Genomic DNA, 27,172 nt, shown 5'->3' on the forward strand with positions numbered 1-27,172 from the left:
AAAGAAATAGAGGAAAATAATAGAATGGAAAGACTAGAGATCTCTTCAAGAAAATTGGCAATATCAAGGAAGCATTTCATGTGAGGATGGTCATGATAAAGGACAGAAATGGTAAAGACTTAACAGAAGCTGAAGAGATTAAGAAGTGGCAGAAACACACTAAAGAACTATACAAAAAAGGTCTTAATGACCCAAATAACCATGATGGTGTGGTCATTCACCTACAGCCAGATATCCTGGAGTGTGAATGACGTCAGGTGGGTCTTAGGAAACATTACTACGAACCAAGCTAGTGGAAGTGATGGAATTCCAGCTGAGCTATTTCAAGTCCTTAAAAATGATGTGTTGAAGTGCTGCACTCAATATGCCAGCAAATTTGGAAGACTCAGCAGTGGCCACGGGACTGTAAAAGGTCAGTTTTCATTCCTGTCGCAAAGCAGGGCAATGCCAGAGAATGTTCCAGCTATTATTCTTAAGGAGACTGAAATAAAACCAGACCACCTTACCTGTCTCCTGAGAAACCTGTATTCAGGTCAAGAAGCAATGGTTAGAACCCCACATTGAACAACAGACTGGTTCAAAACTGGGAAAGGAGTATACATTAAGGCTGTATATTGTCACCCTGCTTATTTAACTTATATGCAGAGTACATCATGCGAAATGCCAGGCAGAATGAATCCCAAGCTGGAATCAAGATTGCCAGGAGAAATATCAACAACATCAGATATGCAGATGATATCTTTCTGATGTCTAAAAGTGAAAAGGAACTAAAGATCTTCTTGATGAAAGTGAAAAAGGAGATTGAAAAAGCTGGCTTAAAAGTCAGCATTCAAAAAATTAAGATGATGGCATCCAGTCCCATCGCTTCATGGCAAATTGATGGCGAAAAGTGGAAGCAGTGACAGATTTCATTTTCTTGGTTCAAAAATCACTTTGAATGATGACTGCAGCCATGAAATTAAAAGACACTTACTCTTTGAAAGGAAAACTATGACAAAGCTAGATAGCATGTGACAAAGCAGAGTCATCACTTTGCTGACAAAAGTCCATCTAGTCAAAGCTATGGTTTTTCCAGTAGTCTTGTATGGACGGAATGTTGGGCCATAAAGAAGGTTGAGCATGGAGGAATGGATGCTTTAGAACTGTGGTGCTGGAGAAGACTCTTGAGAGTCCCTTGGACAGCGAGGCGATCAAACCAAGCAATCCTAAAGGAAATCAACCCTGAATATTCATTGGAAGGAGTGATACTGAAGCTGAAGCTCCAATAGTTTGCCCAGTTGATGGGAACAGCCAGTGCATTGGAAAAGACCCTGTTGTTGGTAAAGATTGAAGGCAAAAGTAGAAAGATGAGATGTTTAGATAGCTTCACTGACTCTGTGGACATGAGTTTGAGCAAACTCTGAGAGAGAGTGAAGGACAGGGTATCCTGATGTACTCCAGTCCATAGGGTCACAAAGAGTCGAACATGACTTAGTGACTGAACAACAACAATGAACTTTAGTATGTACAGTATTCTTGCCTGGAGAATTCCAAGGACGGGGAAGCCTGGTGGGCTGCCGTCTATGGGGTCTCACAGAGTTGGACACGACTGAAGCGACTTAGCAGCAGCAGCAGCAGCAGCAGTATATATTTCTTTGTCTGTATTTTAATAAGCATAATTCACAGTAATTCACAAAGAATTATTTGCTTACCTTCTTTTTTTATCACAGCACCCAAAGACTGATTTGTTTACCTACGATTTTACTAGAATTCCCAGTTCTCAGAATCCCTTTCTCCCAAACTGTGGTAGCAGGCAATAAATGATGTATGTTTGGGACAAAGGCACAGTGGGGAAAGAACAATATGAACACTAGAACAGCTCTGGCAGAGCAGGTCTGCTCTTGAGTTTATAAAACTTGTTACCTGTATTGGAGTCAGAACTAAAACACAATTTCTAGGAACTTCTAAAAATTTAATTCTTATTGGAGTATGGTTGCTTTACAATGTTGTGTGAATTTCTGCTTTGCAGCAAAATGAATCAGTTATACTCTAGGAGCTTTTGAATGTGTTTTCTTTTGACAGATAAAGATTCACATGTGATAAAATTCACCCACCTACTGTGTACTGTTGAATGGATCTTATTCAAGAGTTGTGCATACTATACCAAAATCTAATTTTAAAACATTTAAAAATAATTGTAGGACTACGCTGGTGGTTCAGTGGTTAAGACTCTGAGCCCCCACTGTAGGGGATGTGGGTTTGATCCCCGGTCAGGGAGGTTCCATATGACAAAAGGTTCGGCCAATGAATAAATAAAAATAATTGTAAAACATTTTTATCACTCCAAAGAAACCTTGTCCCTTTACCAGTCATTCTCCATTTCCACTCCTCAAACTTTTCCGGAGTGGCCACTGCCTTTGCATCCCCGCCAGCAACACGGGAGGCTGTCTGTGATCTACCTCCTTGCCCATCCTTTAGAGCTGCCCACATGACTGTGGCATTAACGTGACTGAGGAAAGGTCATGAAACCCAGGCTAATTCAGACTTTTGACACTCCTCACGGATGGATGCCTAGATGAAGATAAAATCAACCTGGAATAAACTGCTTTCCCCCAGGATGTAGCCCATGATTGTAGGCCCTCAATTAAAATAAAGTAATAATTCAGCACCACATAATTTGGTAGTGATTGAGATTCAAATAAAAATTTGCTGTTTTTGCCTACTTTTGTTCAAGTAGAAAATGTATCTAGGAATCCTTAGACAGATATTTAATGGTAACATTCAAAAAGGAGTTACTAGAGAAAAATTACTGAGGCAGCTATGACTGAAAATAAGACCAAACAGTTGTAAATCACTCTGTATTTGACAAAAATAGTGTAGAACATTTGTATACATTTCAGGGACAGGAAGCTTCTGTGTCAACATTAAGTGTTCATAAATGTCAAATACTCAATTCTGACATCCCATCCTATATCCAGGAGAATAGAAATTTTCAGCCAGTGTAGAGTTGAGGAAATAACAAAGACTTGGCATCACTTGAACAGAACTGAATGCCATCTAAGATGTTAGAGCTTAAAAGTTTTCCATGAGTGTAATGTAGACTTTCATCAACAGTCCTTTTCATTTTCTGAAGCAAATGTCTTGCAATTTACATAACTCTCCTTTTCCTTTAACAGAACAAATGATAACTTTAGGAGTACATGCTATCCTTTATACTAATGATAATCTAATTTTGTTGAATGGTGTGATTTTATTATGGTTCATTTTATTTATTGTTCTTCTTTTTTTTTTTCAACTAGCCAATGTTTTAATACACAATATTAACTACTTTATAAAAAGTGCTTTCATGATCTGTTACCACCTAAAATAATACATCATACAATTTTCAAATATGTGTTCTTTGACTTCTAACCTCTGCTCTTCTTTAGAATTACCTTTGCTGCAGCCAGTACATGCTCCTTTTTAATGACTCCACACTTACTCCCACAAGCATTTATCCGTGACTCTTCTGCTAATCGATGAACAAAGAGTAAACAGTTCAGATGCACCAGTAGGTCGCTACTCGTCTCCAAACGAAGGTGAGGCTTCTGTCGTTTGAAAATGCGCTTTAGAAAGCCGCGAGGAGCCTTGCGCCTTATCATCTTCCTCTGCGAGACCGTGGTGGAGAGTGCCATTCTCACCCTCGAGTTTTGGCAGCAGCCACCTCAACTTCCTGGGTCTTCCCTGCGCAGCACTGAAGCTCACGCCAGCGAGTACACCAAGAACCCCGACTCAGACGCTCCCACCATTGTTCTTCTTTCTTGTCCGAGGGAGGTTTATAATAATATGTGGGATAGATATATTTTTAAAGACCAACATTTTTTACTTTATCAGGCATTTTATTTAAATTTTAAAAAGTCATATAATTTTTAAGGATACTTTCCATTTACAGTTATTACAAAATATTGGTTATATTCCCTGTGGTGTACAGTACATCCCTGAGCTTATCTTACACCCAGTTGTTTGTACCTCCTCCCCCAACCCCTATATTGCCCTTCCTCCCCACTGCTGCTGCTGCTGCTGCTAAGTTGCTTCAGTCGTGTCCGACTCTGTGCGATCCCATAGACGGCAGCCTACCAGGCTCCCCCGTCCCTGGGATTCTCCAGGCAAGAACACAGGAGTGGGTTGCCATTTCCTTCTCCAATGCATGAAAGTGAAAAGTGAAAGGGAAGTCGCTCAGTCATGTCTGACTCTTAGCGACCCCATGGACTGCAGCCTACCAGGCTCCTCCATCCATGGGATTCTCCAGGCAAGAGTCCTGCCCACTGATAAGCACTATTAAAAGTTCTCTGTAAGTCTGCTTCCTTTTGCTGGGTTCACTAGGTGTATTTTTTAGATTCACATGTAAGTGGTATCATATAGTATTTGCCTTTCTCTGTCTGACTTATTTCTCTAAAACATAACACCCTCCAGGTCTATTCATGTCACTGCAAATGGTAAAATTTGGCAGTTTTTTGTGGCTGGATAGTATCTCATTGTATACATACTCCACATCTTCTTTCTCCAATTATCTGTTGATGGACTCAATTAGATTACTTCCACACCTTGGCAATTGTGAGTAATGCTGCTCTGAACATTGGGATGCATGCATCTTTTCAAATTAGTGTTTTTGTCTTTTTTGGACATATACCCAGTAGTAGAAATGCTGGCTCATATGCTAATCTTATTTTTATTTTTTTGAGAAACCTCAATACTGTTTTCCACAGTGACTGCACCAATTTGTGTTCCCACCAACAATGTACAAGGTTTCCTTTCCTCCACATCCTTGTCAACATTGTTATTTGTGTTCTTTTGGATGACAGCTATTCTGACATAAGTGAGGTGATGTTTAATTGTGGTTTTGATTTGCATTTCCCTGATAATTAGCAATATTGAGCACCCCTTCATGTGCCTGTTGGCCATCTGTATTTCCTCTTTGGAAAAATATTTATTTAGTCCTTCTGTCTAGTTTTTAATTGACTTGTTTTGTGTTTTTTTTGATGTTGAATTGTATGAGCTGTTTATATATGTTGAATACTAATCCCTGATCTGTCATATCATTTGTAGATATCTTCTCCCATTCAGTAGGTTGATGACTATCTTTAGTGTTATGTTTGGATTTCTTTTTCTTTTTTGTGTGTATATTTATTACAGATTTTTGGTTTGTGGTTACCATGAAGTTTTTAATATAGAAGTCTGTATTTATATGTGCCAGTTTTAAGTTACTGATCTCTTAGTTTCAAATTCATTGTAAAAACCCTGCATTTTTACTCTCCTCTCCTTATAATTACTGTCTTTGATATCATATTTTACTTTTAATTTTTTGTGTATTCCTTAACTGTTTCTTACGAATATAGATGATTTTTACTACTTTGGTCTTTTAACCTCTCTTGGGATTCCCTGGTGGCTCAGATGGTAAAGAGTCTGCCTGTAATGCAGGAGACCTGGATTTGATCCCTGAGTCAGGAAGATCCCCTGGAGAAGGAAATGGCAACCCAGTCCAGTATTCTTGCCTGAAAAATCCCATGGACGGAGGAGCCTGGCCAACTACAGTCCATGGGTCGCAAAGAGTTGGACTCGACTGAGCGACTTCACTTTCACTTTCACTAGATTGTAATGTGTAGATAATTTCCTACCTTTACTGTGTATTTCCTTCAGTGAGCTTTTTCATTTTGTGATTTTCTTGTTTCTAGTTCAGGCCTTTTCTTTTTCACCTAGAGAAGTTCTATGAACATATGTTGTAAAGCTGGTTTGGTGGTTCTGCACTCTTCTAGCTATTGCTTGTCTGTAAAATCTTTGATTTCCCTATCAAGTCTCTTCAAATTGTCTTTCAAAATAGCTTCTGATTTTGAGTTTTATAAGATGTCATCAGAGTCTGAAGTTAATACAGGTTAAAAGATTCCAAACTCTCAAAGAGTGTACTAGAATATACAACAATACATGTAGTATATAGAAGCATATTTTCATACAGTTATATGAACAAGAGTCCCAAACTTTGAGTATACTCATGGAACACTAGTCCAAATGTTCTGGTACTTATTGCTCTTGTTTCTTTTTTAATTTGGCTGCACTAAGTTTTAGTTGTGGCATGCAAGCTATTAGTTACAGCATGTAGGGTCTAGTTCCCTGACCAGGGAGTGAACCCCAGGCTCCCTGCATTGGGAGTGGGGAGTCTTAGCTTCTGGGCCACCAGGTAAGTCTTGATCTTGCTATATTTTTTGGGAAAAAAATCCACCATTTAGATTATATAATGGGTTATTAATGCCAGGATTTATTACAAAAAGTGTGAAAAGAATCCTTTCTTGGGGCTCTAAACTCAAGCTTCTTGGGATACTTTGCTCTTAAATTTCAGTGGAAACTGCTGTCTTTCTAATATTTTCCTCTGTAAGCCTTTGAAGATCCACTCTTTTCACTTTACACCAGAGCTGCTAAGCTTGTTCCTGATTCCAGACCCGTATTTGTCTTGATCCTCTTGCTGAGCCACCCTTTAGTGAGTTTCTACATTATTTTTTAGAACTGACCTGCTTTCCCACTTCCCTAGTTAAGACTCCACTGTCCAGTGCAGGGAGTGTGGGTTTGATCCCTGGCCCAGAAACTAAATTCCCACATGCCGTGCTTCACCCTATGCTGCTGCGGCTCAGTTGTGTCCAACTCTTTGTGACCCCATGGACTGTAGCCCCCCAGGCTCCTCTGCCCATGAAATTTTCCAGGCAAGAATACTGAAATGGGTTGCCATTTCCTACTCCAGGGGATCTTCCTGGCCCGGGGATCAAACCCACATCTCTTGCACCTCCTGCAGGTTGGGTTGGCAGGTGGGTTCTATACCACTAGCATCACCTGGGAGACCATATCGTTGGGAATGGCCAAAAAAAAGAAAAAGAACCATTCATGAGGCCTTCCACTCCCGCTCCTGCCTTGATTGCCTGCATTTCCCTATGACTCCTAAACATTTACTGCCCACCCAACCTCTGTGGCACTTCCCCATATACTCTTGTGGATGCTTCTTACCTTCCTAATGGGCGTATAAGCTCCTAGGTGGCAAGGCCTATGCCTTATATTTCGTCTGAGGTCCCTTGGTATCTATTGCAATATAATTTAAATTGAAAGTGATCAAAAAATTTCTGGAATGAGGATCCCATTTTTATAACACAGCATTTCTGTAAATATTAGGATAAACAGGCCTAGTGGAAATTGCAGTGACTTAATTTTTGGTTACCTTTTATTGGAATATAGCTGCTTTACAGCAAAGTGAATCCACCATATGTATACATAGATTCCCTCCTTTTTGGATTTTCTTCATTTAGTTGCTCCCAGAAAGCGCTGAGTAGAGTTCCCTGAGCTATACCGTGGGTTCTGATTAGTAATCTATTTTGTACACAGTACAAATAGTGTATATACGACAGTCTCAATCTCCCAATTTGCCCCACCTGCCTTTTCCCTCTCTTGGTGTCCATATGTTTGTTCTGTACATCCATGTCTCTATTTCTTTTTTTTTTTTTTCCACGTCTCTATTTCTGTTTTGCAAATAAAGTTCATCTATACCATTTTTCTAGGTTCCATATGTATGTATTAATATATAATATTTCAATTAATTTAAGCTGTTTATTCACAAGAATACCAGGGAAGACATTTTATCATATTGGATCATAAGCTATGAAGAAGAATTAGTAAGATGAAATTTTCAGAAAAAAATGGTAATTCCTATCTATATTTCCTTATTTTGTGGTCATAGACTGTACACCTAAGGTTAACCTTTGACCCAAACAGGATTAAGCTGGGTGTGGATAGTTAAAATAATCAACTTGAAATTACTGCACACTCACAGCACGTTTATTCTGTTGCACTTAAAAGAAACAAATGCCAGCTAACTTGAAATAATTTACTAGGTTAGCTCTGAGAATGAAATGGAAGGCTGGAGGAACCAGGCCTGGGTATCCCTTGGGAGCCAAGGTAGTAGGATTAGACAGAGGCTTTCTTTAATGCACTGCCACTAGGATCAATAAATCCCAGATATTTTTCTTTTATTAGAACTTGCACTCAAGTTCAGGATCCTGGGGAAGAGGTCCTACTGGCCTTGCTTGGTTCAGGTTCTACTTTATAGGTCAAGATCAAAGACCTCTTGATTAACAGTCCCACCAACCATCTATCCATGAGGAAAGACCCCCCAAGTGCTCCAAAGAAAATTGGTTACCATTACAACAAAGAGGAAAGGCTAGTCTAGTTGTGAAGTCACCTTATGGAATATAGAAAATCAGAAAAAGCAGGTGAGAGACATCGAAAGGATAGCAGATTACAGGAGAAAGATGTTGCCCTGACAGAAAATAAAAAATCACTAAATGGTATTTTTCACCATGTTCTGTTCAGACTACCTGTGTCTCAAATTCTGAGACAATGAACAGTCAGAAGCTCTTAGCCAACTCTTTAAAAAAGTTGTCATTCTAGTCCCGGTTGATACATATGGGAGCTTTGTATTTCAAAGATTTGCTCTCCCAAACATTTACTGTGAGAAGAATTTCTCTGGCTCTTGTCCTATGTGTTGAAATGTCACTCAAGGCAAGGCAAAGCAAAGCAAGGCATGGCCACAGGTATTTGGTGTATAAAGGCATTTCTGTCTACTTCAGTTTGAAAACTTGCAAGGGAGATACTCCTTACCTTTTCACTCCCCTTCCCTTTCCCTCCAGAAAACTCTGACTTTTTTTAAGATCATGGTGCTTTGCCTTTGTAAATGTGTACTTTTCCTGGACACCTGTACCTTGAAGATTTAAATGAAGGACAATCTCTTATACATTAAAAAAATTATTTATTTGTTTATTTATGACCGTGTGGCTCAGAGGGTAGAGCGTCTGCCTGCAATGCAGGAGACCTGGGTTCGATCCCTGGGTCAGGAAGATCCCCTGGAGAAGGAAAGAGCAACCCACTCCAGTACTCTTGCCTGGAAAATCCCATGGACAGAGAAGCCTGGTAGGCTACAGTCCATGGGATCGCAAAGAGTCGGACACGACTGAGCGATTGCTTGCTTGCTTGTGCTGGGTCTTCGTGGCTGCGTGGGCTTTTCTCTAGTTGCAGCAAGCGAGGACTACTCTTGAGTTGTTGTGTGCAGGCTTCTCATTGCAGTGGCTTATCTTGTTCTGGAGCAGGGACTCTCAGGTGCGTGGGCTTCGGTAGCTGTGGCTCCCAGGCTCAAGAGCACAGGCTCAGTACTTTTGGCCCACAGGTTTAGTTGCTCCTTGGCATGTGAAATCTTCCAGGATCAGGGATCAAACCTGTGTCTCCAGCATTTGCAGACAGATTATTTACCACTGAGCCGCCAGGGAAGCCCTGCATTTGGTTTTTTATACAACCTTTTGGCTTCATTAGGTATTTGGTTGTTGAAGTCATACATTACCTGGTTTATGGAATTAAGACTTATTTTTTCTTTAAAAGGTACTCTAAATAGGAATTGCAGACACCACTATGTTGTCTCTAGAAGGAACAGAATTTATTATTTACTTTTACAATAGAGTAGGTACTGGAGAGAATAGACTTCTCAGGTAGGGGCATATCTGAATACTTCAAAGGATTTTCATATTTGCAAGTATTCTGTCTGCTAACACAGTCATGTGGTCTGAAAGACTAAATTTTAGACTCTACAGTTTTGTGCACAAATTGTAATATTTCTTGGTTTTCAGTTATGAAATATTGAAAGTTAATTTGTACAAAAAGCTGTGGCAGGTGGTGACGTGATTTTTGCCCAGTACTTTGAATGTCAAAGTGAAGAAATTCACCGAGTCGCAGGTAAATTGATGGGTATAGCTATGGCTCTCTTGAAAAAGTGAAAGTGAAGTCGCTCAGTCGTGTCCAACTCTTTGCGACCCCATGGATTATAGCCTACCAGGCTCCTCTGTCCATAAGATTTTCCAGCCAAGAGTACTGGAGTGGGTTGCCATTTCCTTCTCCAGGGGATCTTCCTGACTCAGGGATCGAACCCAGTTCTCCTGCATTGTAGGCAGAGGCTTTATTGTCTGAGCCACCAGGAAGTCTCTTTTAAGGTAGCCAAATTCCTCACCATATAATTAGGGACATGCATGAATGGAAGAATGATATTCCTACTCTCTTCACCTATTTGTTGATGAAACTACAGCCAAGAGAATGGTTTGGCAAAATCTGTGGATGAAGAAGACTCTTTGAACCTGACTGTGAAACTGGCATGGTGAAGGGAGACAGAAGGTAAAGATGCCTGGGAGGCCCTGTTGAGGGCGGGAAGCTCAGGCCTTGGGCCTCCAAATCCATTACCATATAGACTACTTCAGAATTTATAAAGAATGAATGTTTTCAAATTTTTTAAAAATATAATTTTGATACCAAAACCCAGTCAAAACTAAAAACAAGAGACAAATCTCACTTACGACTTTAACCCTCCCCCAAAGAGACTGACATAATCAAAATAGAGCATGAACCAGGGAAGTTTTAGTCTACTAATTCAAGGATGATTCAATAGTAGAAAATAGAGATTTTATTAAAATTAAAAAGAGAAAAAAATCACAATCATCTCCATATGCACTGGAAATGCATTTGAGAAAAACATAATACACATTCTTTATAATAACACTTGAAAGTAGAAACTTTTGTCCTTAAGTTTGTGGAATATATCTATCTGAGCCTCAGAAGCAATACCATGGCACTTGAAGGCTTTTCCATTAAAGTTAGAAACTGGACAAAGATATATACTCTGATTATTTAACATTATTCTGTATGCCTTGTCTCACACAAAGGCAAAAAAAAAGATTAGACATATGAGAATCCAAAGTAAGGGGTTTGTAGATGGCTATATGACTGTATTATATTATCAGTTGTATATACCCAAGAAAATCATCGAAGAATCTAATTCAAACAAGAGATTTTATAGTAAGGTAGTAGAATCCAAAATTAACATACAGATAATAATAGCTTTTATACATACAAACAGAGGTAAAGAAATAAACCTAATTATAATGTTAGCAAAAAGAATAAACTATATAAAAATAAAAAGAAACATTGAGGAAAACTTTAATAAACACTAGAACACAAAATAGATTGGACAAATGCAAAGATATGAAATGGAAAGTAGACTCAACATCATAAAAGGAATTTTCCCCCTTAAATCAATTTATAATTTAATTCAGTCATAATGAAAGCACTATCAGATGTTAGAATCAAACTGATTCAGAAGTTCATATAAAAAAGTAAACAAACAAGTGAAAATCTCTCAGTCGTGTCCAGCTCTTTGCAACCCCATGGGCTATACAGCCCATGGAATTCTCCAGACTGGAATACTGGAGTGGGTAGCCTTTCTGTTCTCCAGGGGATCTTCCCAACTCAGGGATCAAACCCAGGTCTCCCACATTGCAGGCAGATTCTTTACCAGCTGAGCCACAAGGGAAGCCCAAGAATACTGGAGTGGGTAGCCTATCTCTTCTCCAACAGATCTTCCTGACCCAGGAATCAAACTGGGGTCTCCTGCATTGCAGGTGGATTCTTTACCAACTGAGCTATGAGGGAAGCCCAAACAAACAAGAGCCAAGACAATATTGAAAAGGTGTGCAGTGATAGACAGGAAAGAAAGTATTTGCACTGAAACTTGAAATATATTAAAAATGCTTAAGGAATAATTCTCTGGTGCTCAAGTGGTTAATTCTTTGCACTGTCACTGCTGTGGGTGCGGGTTCAAGCCCTGGTCAGGAAACTAAGATCCCGCAAGCCACATGGATGGGCCCAAAGAAAGAGAAAGACTTAATAGTTAAACAAATTTGATAATGATGGGTGACTAGACAGATCATTGGAACAGAAAGAAAAATCCAGAAACACCCATATATACCCAAGAATTAGATAAGAATTACAACTGACTTTTCACCTATGAGACAACACATATCATTCAGAGAATGCTGAGAAATGCAAGTTAAAGCCAACAAATTGACAAAAATCCTGAAGTTTCACCGCACACCCAAAGTTGCTGGGGCTCAGATAAATTGGTTTAATCCCTTGAAGTCAATTTGCTAATACTAATTACAATTACAAATCTATATTTGTAGTTGGCTCAGCAATTCTTTTTAGATATGTATAAAGATATATGTGAATGTGAGGTTATTTATTACAGCATTGTTTTTGTTTGGGAGCAGTGGTTAAAGAATTTAGAATTACTGGAACACAACGTAGCTGAAAGAAAGGAGTGAGGATGGTTATTACGCATTGATGTGAAAGATCTTCAAGGTATTTTTCAAGTGAGAAAAAGCAAGACACATACCAATATAAATATAACATGCTATTTTTTGTGTGTCTAAAAAAATTAGAGGGAATCTATATTTGAGTTAGCTTAGACCCGGGTTCGATCCCTGGGTTGGGAAGATCCCCTGGAGAAGGAAATGGCAATCCACTCCAGTACTATTGCCTGGAAAATCCCATAGACAGAGGAGCCTGGTAGGCAACAGTCCATGGGTTCGCAAAGAGTCGGACACGACTTAGCGACAGGGCTATAAGGCTATGTATTTATGTTAATTCTGTGTTAGTGCGTGCTAAGTTGCTTCAGTTCTAGAAAGATACAAGAGAAACAAGAAGCTTTGGTTACCTTTGAAGGGTATGGAAATTAGACAGGAACTAGGTAGAGGGAGACTGTATATCGTCTGTCATTTTTTTTTTTTCCATTTTGAACCAAATGAATGTTTTGTTGAAAAGAGGATATCTAAGACTATTTGCTTGTTTTTGCTTGTTATATTCATAAAGAAACTCTTGAAGGGGACTTCCGTGGTAGTCCAGTGGTTAAGAATCTACCTGCCAATGTGGGGGACACGGATTCCATCCCTGATCTGGGAAGATCCCACGTGCCATGGAGCAACTAAGCCCGTGTGCCATAACCACTAAGCCTGTGCTCTAGAGCCGGGGAGCAGGAGCCACAATTACTGCAACCCAAGTCTGGAGCCTGTACTCTGCAGCGAGAGAAGCTCCTGCACTGAGAAGCCTGCGCAAGGAAGACCAAGTGCAAAAAAATAAATGAATATGTTCTTTTGAAAGAAAGGAAACTCTGGAGGGATACTTGAGTTGGTGAACATTGTGCCGTGCTGCCTATCCTCCCTCCAGACTCCCTTTAGGAATGAAAGGTTTCTTGCCCCTGAAACTGAAGGGCTGCTGACAGATGGCTTCAGGTAACAGCCCCCAGGGGTAATGGTTGCCCCTTTTGAATAGAGTCACCACACCCGAGGTCACGCCCCCTTCCCAGGGGACCTGCAATTGGTGAGTTATCAACATGGGGCTGTGAAGGGCCAGCTCCTCTTGCCCCACTCAGGGCAACTCTGAGAGGTCAGCTGGCTTTGGAAATCTCCTTAGCCCTTAACTCGGTATGGTGGCTTGCCTTCTCTTGCTGCTCTCTGTTCTCTTCCATTGAGAACACTTTTAATAAACCTGCTCTTGCTAAGAGTCTTCTTCATGGGGAACTCAACATGCAACAAGAATCCAAAACAGTCATTTCCTGTGGCTGGCTTGGGGTGGGAACCTGGTGAGTGGGGATAAATTTGGGAAGGAGACTTTCCACTCTATGCCTTTTTAAAAAATTTTGAAGTGTAGTTGATTTACAGTGTCATGTTATACAGCACTGTGATTGAGTTGTACGTGTGTGTGTGTGTGTGTGTGTATATGTATGTATATATACACCTACATATGTATATACATACACACACATATATATATTCTTTTTAGATTCTTTCCCTTATAGGTTATTACAAAATATTGATTATAGTTCTCCATGCTATACAGTAGGTGCCTGTTGGTTATCTATTTTATATATAGGAATCGGACACAACTGATCGACTTCACTTTCCCTTTTCACTTTCATGCATTGGAGAAGGAAATGGCAACCCACTCCAGTGTTCTTGCCTGGAGAATCCCAGGGACGGGGGAGCCTGGTGGGCTGCTGTCTATGGGGTCGCACAGAGTCGGACATGACTGAAGCGACTTAGCAGTAGCAGCAGTGCATATGTGTTTATTCCGAACTCCTAATGTATCCTTTTTATAATATAAAAAACATTTTTTGGAAACATGTGGATATAGTACTTATTCAAATCAGAAATAAAAATTTTAAAGTTAACTTGATATGTCAGTGATCTCTTATCCTTTTCCTTGTGTATTTTTAGGGAACTTTTTAATATTTTAATTTAAGAGGAGCTATTTTAAATCTAAAATACCATGCCTTACCATACTCTAAATATGCTTTTTCTTTTTTCTTTTTTTCTTTTTTTTGCGTAGGACCCAGTGAGAGACGCCTGCTTGACTTCACGTTACAATGGAATTTAAAAAGCCACCTGATGGTGGCTGGGGCTGGGTGATTGTGGTTGTCTCCTTCTTTACTCAGTTTTTGTGTTATGGGTCACCGTTAGCTGTTGGTGTCTTGTACATAGAATGGCTGGATGCCTTTGGTGAAGGAAAAGGAAAAACGGCCTGGATTGGATCCCTTGCAAGTGGAGTTGGCTTGCTTGCGAGTAAGTGGATAACTTTGTGCTTCTCCTCACTCATTAATCGTTTAATTATGTAATTGTTTCCTGGCTCATTAACACTGTACAAGGCATAGGAGGCTACAGTTTTTTTTTAAAGTATAATACCTACTTTTCTGCTTTCACTGAGATTATAAACCTCTCCTTCACTGTTATAGTGTGTCTGACAGTCATGTCTGACTTTTTGCGACTCTATGGACTGTAGCCCACCAGGCTTCTCTGTCCATGGGAATTTCCAGGCCAGAACAGTACAGTGGGTTGCCATTTCCTTCTCCAGGAGATCTTCCTGACCCAGGGACCAAACCCAAGTCTCTCGCATTGCAGACAGATTCTTTAACATCTGAGCTACCAGGGAAGCCATCACAGTACTAAATCGTGTGAAAATACAGAAATTCCATAAGATATTGAAGAATTCATAACTTTATTCATTTATTTGCTGCTGTGTACTAGGCACTGATGCTGGATATGAAAGGATGAATGGCTAACACATCATTTATTTCTGTCTTAAAGAGGTTCAGTCTAGTAAGACACAAATACTTCCACAAGTAAGAAAGATACAAGGGTGTGAGGACAGTGATCCACGTCTGTCCGATGAATGCTGGTGACCAAAAGGCCAAATGTTTTGCATTAGTCCTGGAAACAGTTCCTCTGTGATTCATAGTTACTCCTCTCTGATTCAGATATACTGTGATCAAATTGCATGTCCTACATTTGTGTCACCTTCTTAAGAAAAATTTGACATGGCAAAGGATAGTCCCATCTCACATTGATGATGCCATTAAGGATTTAAATGCAGTGTTATGTATGTGATGCATTTTGTGTGACCTTTTTGTAATGTATCCAGAAGTAATATTCTTGATTAGCACTTATCAAGTATGGTACAATAGTGATTCTTAACATCTTTAGAGAGCGTAGTGGAGGGGCTTTTTTTTTTAAGGGTTATATGCACTTCAATTTCTAGAGTTGCAGTTTGAACTCCGCAGTATATTTAGTGATTGTCAGTCTAACTTACTTGGAACTGGTTAAGAACAGACATGCTAAAACGTAGCCCTGGAGTCTCTTTCTGTGCTTTGAACTTGACATGATGATTCATTGAGCAAATCACAATCTGTTCTTATGGGAAAATAAGGACAACGCATGTGGTGATTTATAAGATCTTTTTGCAGCTCTACAATGATTTCCAAAGAAAATGCAATGGCTATTCCTTCTTTTAAATTTGTTGTCTTTCCTGATCACTAAAGGGGACTTCTTAGAACAAAATAAAACATAAACAGTTGCTTCCAACTGATTCATTACCTTGTTAAATCAAAAACAAGACTTGAAAAACAATGCTGGATCATCTGGCCATGTCAGATAAGATAACTAAGCATAACTAAACAAATGAAAATAACACTCGTTATAAGCTTAAGAAAAACAGGAAACATTTGCCAAGATTTGTTTGAAAGAATTTTTCAAAATGTGGGCTGTTTGTAAAGCTGTCAGAGGACAAGTGAATGGTGGTTGATATGTTTGAGAGTATGATTTTTAGAAAATGATCTGGTGAGAAGAGAATTTTTAAATGTTTTCCAATTAGTCATCATTTCTATTAGCAAATTCAAAGTTAAATAGGAATGCAATTACTTGCCTTCCAGCCAGAGTCAAAGGGTAATTGAAATACTACCTCTATTAGCACATACCTGGAGAACAGCTCTTTTTCATGAAGTTTGTCCAGGTAGGACTTGAGGGTTTGAGGGTTCAGGGAAGCTAAGATCATCTTAGGGATGGGTAGGGTGGTCAGAGCTGACCTTGAGATTCTGAACTGTGGCTCTCCACTTTCTGCAGGTTCCCCAGTGAATGATTAGTTTGTCTCAGGGCCACGAGCAGCCCTCTTCACTTATAGGCAGGACCAGATACGTAATTTGCAAGCCCATGTGCGAAATGAAAATTCAGGACCTTCTGTTAAAAAAGTTAAGAATTTCCAGATAGCAAGAGCAGGGCAGCAGACCAAGTGCATGGCCTTTTTTAAAGCCAAGTCCTGTCCCGCTGGTTGGGCTGGAGAGAGAGCATCCCACTAAATGTCCAGGGAGTGAACAAGTACTGAGGGAAATGTTGGGCTGAAGTCAGAGTTAGTCTGAGCCCTGGCTCCACTACCCTGTAGCTGAGGGACCACATGCAAATCACTTATCTTCAGTGTCTACAGCTAGATGAGGAGACACTTAGACCAGCTAATCAAAACTTTTGAAGATAAGCGTAGACTGTGGAGACCAGAGGGTTCCAGAATGAGGAAGCAGTGAGAAGAAAATGCTGACAGGAGACCTAAGACTTACGGGGGTGTGTGTGTGTGTGTGTGTGTGTGTGCGTATGTGTGCATTTGCACGTGCCTGTGTGCACTTTAGTTAGTGGTCACTGAATATCCACGTTGTTGGCCTCTCTTGGCTCTTTATAGCACAAATTAGAGGACAAATCCTGAGAGCTATGGTAATACAATGTGAGCGAGAGGTGTTGAGCAGTGTTTGAGCCACATTCAGCTTCTACTTCGTCTACCACTTTGTCCTACGCAGAAACAAACAGATCGGTACTACCTTGGAAACAGGAAAAGTACACCTCACGATGTTTATCAGTGATTCTTTTTCTTTTAACTCTATTAACTTACTTACTCTTGGCTGTGCCGAGTCTTCGCTGCTGCACATGAGCTTTCTCTAGTTGGTGGAGAGTGGAGACTACTTTCCGACTTCTCATTGCAGTAGCTTCTCTTGCTGCGGAGCTCGGGCTCAGCAGTTGTGGGGCACAGGCTTAGTTGTCCCGTGGAATGTGAGATCTTCCTGGAACAGGGATAGAACCCATGTCCCTTGTCTTGGCAGGTGGATTCTGGACCAGTGGACCACCAGGAAGTCCTATCAGTGATACTAAAATAGGGAGATAATCAGAATCATTGGCAGAAAATTTCAGCATATAAACGCCTAGATTAGACCTTAGGTATTCTAATTCAGTTTATAATGGGGCCCACATACATGATTTTTTTTTCAAGAAGCTTCCAAAGTGATTTTCAAGTTGGAACTACCACTGGCTTAAGCCCTCTCCACTTAGATTTCATTCTGGCACTTTTTTGATGTTTTTCAAATATATGATTGCTGTTGACTTATTTAGAAAGAGAAACACTGTAGGTTTGTGCTTGAATGTGTCACTGTGCTCATTCTGTCTAAATCATGACAAATAAATTGTGTCCAGTGTCTGCAGTCTGGTGTTTGCATCCTTTTTGATAAAAATTAATATAATTTGTACATATATATGTGTGTGTATGCATATATGTATTTATATAAGTACATCTTTGATAGTTGTTCTTCAAATTTAGGAGCATATATGAATTACTTGAGCTTTAAAAAGCCCATTTCTTACTCATCAGTGCTGTGAGGGTGGAGATGGTCCCAAGAATCTTCATTTTTTATCATTAAAAAATATATATGTATTTATTTATTTATTTGGCTGCTCAGGTATTAGCTGAGGCACACTGGATCTCTGATCTTTGTTGCTACATGTGGGATCTGGTTCCCTGAGCAGGGATCAGGCCTGGGCTCCCTGCGTTGGGAGTGCAGAGTCTTAGCCACTAGACCACTAGGGAAGTCCTAGGAATCTTCATCCTAACTAGCTCCCCAGATGATTCTTCTGCAGCAAGTTATATCATAGCCAAGAAACACGAGTTGTTTTCTTTACCCAGTTTTGTCCAGAGAAGGTCTGGTAGGTGTCATCCTTGACCAATTTTGTGATCCAACCTCTGGAGATGACAGCTGAGCAAGTATATCTACACATGGACATCACCAGATGGCCAACACCAAAATCAGATTGATTATATTCTTTGCCGCCGAAGGTGGAGAAGCTCTATACAGTCAGCAAAAACAAGAACAGGAGCTGACTGTGGCTCAGATCATGAACTCCTTATTGCCAAATTCAGACTTAAATTGAAGAAAGTGGGGGAAACCACTAGACCATCCAGGTATGACCTAAATCAAATTCCTTATGACTACACAGTAGAAGTGAGAAAGAGATTTAAGGGACTAGATCTGGTAGACAGAGTACCTGATGAACTATGGACGGAGGTTCGTGACATTGTACAGGAGACAGGGATCAAGACCATCCCCAAGAAAAAGAAATGCAAAAAAGCAAAATGGCTGTCTAAGGGGGCCATACAAATAGCTGTGAAAAGAAGAGAAGTGAAAAGCAAAGGAGAAAAGGAAAGATATAAGCATCTAAATACAGAGTTCCAAAGAATAGCAAGATAAGACAGCCTTCCTCAGTGATCAGTGCAAAGAAATAGAGGAAAACAGTAGAATGGGAAACACTAGAAATCTCTTCAAGAAAATTAGAGATACCAAGGGAACATTTCATGCAAAGATGGGCTCAATAAAGGACAGAAATGGTATGGACCTAACAGAAGCCAAGGATATTAAGAAGAGGTGGCAAGAATACACAAAACTATACAAAAAAGATCTTTATGACCCAGATAATCACGGTGGTATGATCACTCACCTAGAGCCAGACATCCTGGAATGTGAAGTCCAGTGGGCCTTAGGAAGCATCACTACAAACAAAGCTAGTGGAGGTGATGGAATTGCAGTTGAGCTATTCCAAATCCTGAAAGATGATGCTGTGAAAGTGCTACACTCCATATGCCAGCAAATTTGGAAAACTCAGCAGTGGCCACAGGACTGGAAAAGGTCAGTTTTCATTCCAATCCCAAAGAAAGGCAATGCCAAAGAATGCTCAAACTACAGCACAATTGAACTCATCTCACATGCTAGGAAAGTAATGCTCAAAATTCTCCAAGCCAGGCTTCAGCAATACATTAACTGTGAACTTCCAGATGTTCAAGCTGGTTTTAGAAAAGGCAGAGGAACCAGAGATCAAATTGCTAAAATCTACTGGATCATGGAAAAAGCAAGAGAGTTCCAGAAAAACATCTGTTTCTTCTTTATTGACTATGCCACAGCCTTTGACTGTGTGGATCACAACAAACTGTGGAAAATTCTGAAAGAGATGGGAATACCAGACCACCTGACCTGCCTCTTGAGAAACCTGTATGCAGGTCAGGAAGCAACAGTTAGAACTGGACATGGAACAACAGACTGGTTCCAAATAGGAAAAAGAGTACATCAAGGCTGTATATTGTCATCCTGATTATTTAACTTATATGCAGAGTACGTCATGAGAAACGCTGGGCTTGAAGAAGCACAGCTGGAATCAGGATTGCCAGGAGAAATATCAATAACCTCAGATATGCAAAGGACATCACCCTTATGGCAGAAAGTGAAGAAGAACTAAAGAGCCTCTTGATGAAAGTGAAAGAGGGGAGTGAAAAAGTTGGCTTAAAGCTCAACATTCAGAAAACTAAGATTATGGCATCTGGTCCCACCACTTCATGGGAAATAGATGGGGAAACAGTGGAAACAGTGGCTGACTTTATTTTTCTGGGCTCCAAAATCATTGCAGATGGTGATTGCAGCCATGAAATTAAAAGACGCTTACTCCTTGAAAGGAAAGTTATGACCAACCTAGATAGCATATTCAAAAGCAGAGACATTACTTTGCCAACAAAAGTCTGTCTAGTCAAGGCTATGGTTTTTCCAGAAGTCATGTATGAATGTGAGACTTGGACTATAAACAAAGCTGAGCGCTGAAGAATTGATGCTTTTTGAACTGTGGTGTTGGATAAGTCTCTTGAGAGTCCCTTGGATTGCACAGAGATCCAACCAGTCCATCCTAAAGGAGACCAGTCCTGGGTGTTCATTGGAAGGACTAATGTTGAAGCTGAAGCTCCAATACTTTGGCCGCGTGATGCGAAGAGCTGACTCATTTGAAAAGACCCTGATGCTGGGAAGGATTGAGGGCAGGAGGAGAAGGGGATGACAGAGGATGAGATGGTTGGATGCCATCACTGACTCAATGGACCTGGGTTTGGGTGGACTCTGAGAGTTGGTGATGGACAGGGAGGCCTGGTGTGCTGTGGTTCATGGGGTTGCAGGGAGTTGGACACGACTGAGCGACTGGACTGAACTGAACTGAAGTATAGCAGGAGTACCTTTGCCAAGCAACATACAAATTCTACTTTTTAGAAAATTTTTGTTTAACTGTATTTATCTGGCTGTACCAAGTCTTAATTGTAGCACGTGGAATCTTTAGTTGTAGCGTGTGAACTCTTAGCTGTGGCTTGTGGGATCTAGTTCTGTCACCAAGGATCGAACCTTGGCCCCCCTGTATTGGGAGCATGGAGTCTTAGCCACTGAACCACCAGGGAAGACCCACAAATTCTGTTTTTCATCTGTTTGTCCCTTTAGTTTGGAAAGTGCCCCTTGTGTGTCTGGCAGTCACCTTTGCTTACTTGATCCTCGTAACAATACACGGTGTGTGTGTCTGTGTGTGTGTGTGAAAATCACTCAGTCATGTCTGACTCTTTGCAACCCCATGGACTATACAGTCCATGGAATTCTCTAGGCGAGAATACTGGACTGGGTAGCCTTCCCGTTCTCCAGGGGATCTTCCCAACCCAGGGATCGAACCCAGGTACAATACACTGAAGTAGGCATTATTGTCCTTAGGGTTTAGTGACCTGCCCAAGGTGAAGTACACTATCTAAGGGTTTTTTCTGACCTGTTAAGTCTGTTTCTTCATCTTTAAATGGGAGATAATCAAAGTACCTACTTCATAGGATTGCTTTGTAGAAAAACAGAGATGGTGCTTGGCAGCAGAAGACATCTTCTCTGCTATGAGTCGTTTATAATCTCAGGAAAGAGGGAAAAAGAGTAGTGATCCTGAGATATCACCACAAATACCAAGAATAGCAAGAACAAGACAGTCTGTATGGGCTGGGCAAGGCAGATGGGCAGAGAGAGGGCAGTCTATGCAGAGGCCATGTATGCAGAGCCCTGGTGTCTGCACTGCACGTGACATGGTCTGGTAGAGTAAATTTGGCTGGAGAAGGAGAGATTGTGTTAGGTATGACACAGATGTGTTAGGTATATAACATTGTGTTAGATGGGGGAGCCTGATGGGCTGCCGTCTTTGGGGTTGCACAGAGTCAGACACGACTGAAGCGACTTAGCAGCAGCAGGTATAGCCAATAGGTGTGACAGTTGGTGTCAACTTGGCTAGGCTACATTCTGTGGTTGTTGAAACACTCATGGAGGTGTGGCTGTGAAGGTGTTTTATAGATGTGCTCTAAGTCCATAGTCAGTTGACTCTAAGTCAGAGAGATTATCCTGAATAAACTAGATGGATCTGATTCAATTTGTTGAAAGACTTTATGAGCATAAGGGAGCTTTTCAGAAGAAGAAATTCTGCCTGCGGGCTGTGGCTTCATCCTGTGGGAGAGAGTTCCAACCTGCCCTTACTGATGCCTATCCCGTGGACACCATGCTTGCCTCACCAAGCCCCACAACCACATAAGCCACTTCGTTGCAATAAATCTCCTAACGTACGTCTACTTCTGGTTCAGTTTCTCTGGTCAGAATCTGAAGGATACAGAAGGAATGGAAGGTCAGTGAACTAAAGGGCAATCATGGCCTTATATATACATATTTTGTTGTTGTTGTTGTTGTTGCACTGGATCTTCCTTGCTGCACACAGACTTTCTCTAGTTGCAGAGCTTGGGGGCTACTCTCTAGTTGCCATGCATGGGCTTCTCATTGCAGTGGCTTCTCTTGCTGTGGAGCAAAGGCTCTAGGCGTGCAGGCTTCGATAGTTGTGGTTCGTGGGCTCTAGAGCTCAAGGGCTCCAGTAGCTGTGGCACATGGACTTAATTGCTGCTCCATGTGTGGAATGTTCCCGGACCAGGGATCAACCCCATGTCTGCTGCATTAGCAGGCTAATTCTTATCCACTGTACCACTGGGGAGGAAGCCCCTTTATTAATTTTTATTGGAGTATATTTGTATTACAATACTGTGTTAATTTCTGCTCTACATATATACAGTGGAATATTATTCAGTCTTTTATTAAATTGAGAGAAAGCACTCTTTGGTTAGATGTAATTCCTCAAATTCAAGGAGAAGGGTGGGGCCATTTGTCCAACAACAGAGATGCTGATGGAGCAGAGAGATCTTTTGTTCTGCAGTTTTGTACTCCAAATAGATTGAAGAGTCCCTTCCCTCTCATTTTTTGCCTTATGCTATGCTATGCTATGCTATGCTAAGTTGCTTCAGTCGTGTCCCACTCTGTGCGACCCCATAGACGGTAGCCCACCAGGCTCCGTCGTCCCTGGGATTCTCCAGGCAAGAATACTGGAGTGGGTTGCCATTTCCTTTTCCAGTGCATGAAAAGAGAAAAGTGAAAGTGAAGTTGCTCAGTCGTGTCCAACTCCTTAGTTCCTTTAAAGGTCTTCAAATTGCTAAGGAGTCAGTACATCTATCCCTGGGTTAATATAATGAGTCAGTATAGCCAACAGATTTGCTGCCTGAGTTGCAAATGTTGGCAGAGCTGAGTTTGAGTGTATCCATACAATTTTACCCCCAAGTACTGTAGACTCCTTTGTGTAGGGCTGAATTTCTGCCTCCTGTTACATTGGCCCGCTCCCAGCGTGCTAGGTGGGTCTACGGTTGATTGGTGCGAATCATGTAGGTTTTGCTGACTTGAAAAAAGCAAATGTGTGTAATATGCCAAACCAACCCACAGGCAAAGGTGATCAGTATACTTGACAGCAAGGATTTGAGTGGGTGTGGCTCCGTAGTGCCTTTCTCTTCCTCAGGAAGATAAACTTAAAATTTCTGGTCTCAGCAAGAATGAGGAAGGAGGAACCTGCATTGTTGGGCTCCCTGCATTGTAAGTGAAGGAATGGGAGTCCTGAACCCAATCAGTCTACTCTGTTAGGGAACCTTTACAGCACTGTGAGCACACAGCCTGGTTATAATTTCATTATACACACACACACACACACACACACACAAAATATATGTTCTCAGTTGCTTCAGTCATGTTCCACTCTTTGTGACCCCATGGACTGTAGCCTGCCAGGCTCCTTTGTCCATGGTATTTTCCTGGCAAGAATACTGGAGTGGATTGCCATGCCCTCCTCCAGGGGATCTTCCCGACCTAGGAATCGAATCCGTATCTCCTACGTTGTAGGCAGATTCTATTGCTGAGCCACCAAGGAAGCCATATATATATATATATGTCAAATTTCAACCTGCTATAATTTCATTCTTTTTTTTAAGATTTTTTTTGATGTGGATCATTTTAAAAGACTTTATTGAATTTGTTTCTGTTGTTTGTTGAAGCAAGAATAATATTGCTTCTGTTGTTTATGTTCTGGATTTTTAGCCTGGAGGCCTGGGGATCTTAACTGTCCAACCAGAGATTAAACCTGCACCCCCTACATTGGAAGCACAGAACCTTAACCACTGGACCACCAGGGAAGTCCCTATAATTTATTTCTCACTCTAATATGAATAGAGTGAGATATTTCTACGCCCTGTGGCAGGCCAGGCTATCCTACCACTCTGGGGACTCTCTGAATCTTTTTGGGAGAGAGAAGTTCATGGAAGTTGATTTATTTTTCAAAGGAGATAATTCATTTCCCAAAGCTTTCTTACAAAATTTATAAACTGGAAAACTGCATCATGGGTCTGTTGCCTCCACTCAATATAACCATACTTCACAGCCCAGTTCAAGACTCGGTTCGTTGGCCCATGATGATCTCCCTTTTCTGAAATTCCCAAACACGTGATCTGAAGCTTTCTTTTGGGACTTCATCACCCACGGCCTTAGGTTTGGACCTTCGTTTGTTTTGCCTTTTGGCCTTGCTTGGAAACTGTGTGTGTTCTTCTCTGTGTCCTTTCCTCCCATGATACGAGACCAGGTGCCATGAGACTGCACACCAGGGCTGTGTGGTCCAGAACAGTAACTCGCCATATGTACCTGTTGGGTACTTACGATGTGGTTATTTCAAGATGAGATGTGATGAAAGTGTCACAAAGACATACTGGATTTCAAAGACTTAGTACAAAATAAAGGAGTGTAGAATATCTCTAATGATATTGAAGTGCTGAAGTGATAATGTTTTCGATACAGTCGGTTAGGTAAACTATATTATTGACATCAATTTTACCTCTTTTTCTTTTGCTCATGGAGCTACTAGAAACTTTAACATTCCACGTGTAGCTTCTTATTTTTCTGTTTTGCAGCAGTGCTTCTCTAACGGATGCTTGGTAAATAGTGGGGGAATGGTAATGGTCAAATATTTACTTTTTTGTGTGCTTCACGCAGCCTTAAATTCATGTTACTATTCATAGCAGATTTTAAAATTTTAATCAGTGTATTCTTCCTCCTTTCTAATCTCAACCACCAGCAAAAATTTAAGTTTCTTCCCACATCACCCTGAAGGGCTAAAGGAAACAACTTCATCCCTTACTAGTAGTTCATTCTGACTTCCTTAAAACAACGCATCCTTCTCATTTTCTAATTCACCCTTGATCATAACAAAACACTTTTTCCACTGGAGTTTTCATTTTCATTTCCCTCTTGACTGAGAATAATATCAATCAGTCGGATCTTCAGATGGCTATGAACACATGGTTTTATATTTTTGTTTCATTTTGTATTTAAGAGGTTGTAAGGCTTCCCTTCGGAGAAGGCAATGGCACCCCTCTCCAGTAGTACTCTTGCCTGGAAAATCCCATGGACGGAAGAGCCTGATAGGCTGCAGTCCATGGGGTCGCTAAGAGTCAGACACGACTGAGCGACTTCACTTTCACTTTTCACTTTGATGCATTGGAGAAGGAAATGGCAACCCACTCCAGTGTTCTTGCCTGGAGAATCCCAGGGACGGGGAGCCTGGTGTGAGGCCGTCTATGGGGTCGCACAGAGTTGGACACGACTGAAGCGACTTAGCAGCAGCAGCAACAGGGCTTCCCTGGTGGCTTAGATGGTAAAGAACTGCCCACAATGCAGGAGACCTGGGTTTGATTCCTGGGTTGGGAAGATCCCCTGGAGGAGGGCATGGCAACCCACTCCAGTATTCTTGCTTGGAGAATTCCATGGACAGAGGAGGCTGGCAGGCTACAGTCCATGGGGTCACAAAGGGTTGGACATGACTGAGTGACTAAGCACAGCTGTCTTAAAACTCATCTGTATCCTCCTTTCATTCTTCATTGCTCACTTTGGTTTATAGGGCTACTCCCTAATATGTAAGTTCTTACCTCTTTTGAAAATTTTATTTATTTTTAATTAGAGGATAATCGCTTTACAATATTGTGTTGGTTTCTGCCATACATCAGCATGAATCAACCATAGGCATACATATGTCCCCTTCCTTTTGAACCTTTTCCCCACCTGCCACCCCTCTAGGTAGTCACAGAGCCCTGGTTTTGAGCTCCCTCTGTCATACAGCAAATTCTTACCTTTTTAGAGGGAAAGTGTCAGCATCGTGCCAAAGATGTTGCCAGGCCACTATGCAAAAGAGTGGAATATCTTTTAGGACCCTGCCTACCAGAATCTCATGGACAGAGGAGCCTGGTGGGCTACAGTCCACGGGGTTGCAAAGAGTCGGACATGACTAAACAACGGGGCATGCATACATGCATACCTCTTACCGCCCCACCTGTCACCTGCTATCCTCAAACCATTCTTCTGTGCTGACTGCCAGCCCTACTACTGAGCATTTTCAGTTCATCTAAGCAATCAAGATTAATTACCCAAACAGAAGGTAGTAATAATGGCTCCTAAACCCCAATACATATAAAACTATGAGTTCAAGAAAACTTTTCATGGGGTCTTCCATAGAGGTCCAGTGGTAAGACTCTGAACTTCCAATGCAAGAGGCACGGGTTTGATCCTTGGTAGGGAAACTAAGATCCCATATGCTGCATGGTAAGGCCCAAAAAGAAAAACAAAACCAAAAAAAGAAAAAAGACAACTTTTCACAAAAGACAAAATGAATATGAAGACAGTGATACATTGTATGTGTTTCCCACTATCGTACTGGCTTCCATTTTACTCTGAAAATATACTGCTCACTATTTCCTTATTAAAATATTCCTTCTTCTGCTTTAATGATGAGGCAATGAAAACAGATGGTTATTACATTTTAAAAATGTTTTTATTTGTCAAAGTAAAAAAATCGGCAACCCAATGATGGTGCTCCTCCCTCCCTTTTTTCTAAAATTTTACAGATCCCAAGCAGTGGAATTACTGGTTCACATTACAAGTTAACTGACTTTTGTTCCAAAGGTTCCTTCTGCAAAGTAAAACACTTGAGGCCTCATCAGTCTCCCCTGAGAGTAGTCGTTTGATTTATTTAGTCTCTTGAATAGAAACTAGTACAGTGCTGAGGAGTAATCTGTGGTTTATCATCTTGGAGAACTTGCCTGTTACTGTAAAGAGCTAAACACGTAAATGTGTCAGGTTTTGTGGGTGTGACTTACTGGTCACTTCCAGTGTACTTTGCCCTAATTGTTATTGATGAAACCTGGGGCTGCTGTGGTTTAAAGCTGTGTAAATCAAGTCTAGAAATACCCTGGTTCTGAGGATGAGAATAAAATAATTTGTTCTAAACCTTTAAGCACTAAAATGAGCATAAATGTCATGTTTTCATCTTCCAAAAATTCATTAAGCTACTTAAACTGTGAGATAATACAAAAGTATGTTGCTGTTTTTTAAACATATTTCTAGAAAACCATTAAGGTGCCAATGGAAACACTTCTTAGTTGGGAAGAATGT

The 27,172-nt window shown here is 40.8% G+C and overlaps 2 protein-coding genes across 4 annotated transcripts in view; one reads left to right on the forward strand and one right to left on the reverse strand.

Moving 5' to 3' along the window:
• The window catches only part of SLC16A9 (solute carrier family 16 member 9), an 86,350-nt gene that overhangs the window by 20,788 nt on the left and 38,390 nt on the right, over nucleotides 1–27,172 (forward strand). For 2 of the 3 annotated variants that reach the window (XM_070364575.1, XM_070364577.1), the window contains exon 2: nucleotides 14,248–14,480. In XM_070364575.1, coding sequence (XP_070220676.1) covers nucleotides 14,285–14,480 — 196 coding nt within the window. In that variant the 5' untranslated portion in view covers nucleotides 14,248–14,284. Of the gene's footprint in view, nucleotides 1–9,995; nucleotides 13,152–14,247; nucleotides 14,481–27,172 lie in introns of those variants that run through there. The other variant, XM_070364576.1, reaches the window with a different exon arrangement.
• Nucleotides 2,264–3,970, reverse strand: LOC106700755 (centromere protein W). The gene has a single exon (XM_070364513.1). It carries the CDS (start codon nucleotides 3,651–3,653, stop codon nucleotides 3,387–3,389), a length of 267 nt encoding a protein of 88 aa, XP_070220614.1. The 5' UTR covers nucleotides 3,654–3,970; the 3' UTR covers nucleotides 2,264–3,386.

Source organism: Bos mutus, chromosome 28 (assembly GCF_027580195.1).
Source record: "Bos mutus isolate GX-2022 chromosome 28, NWIPB_WYAK_1.1, whole genome shotgun sequence".
NCBI classification, from domain to species: Eukaryota; Metazoa; Chordata; class Mammalia; order Artiodactyla; family Bovidae; genus Bos; species Bos mutus.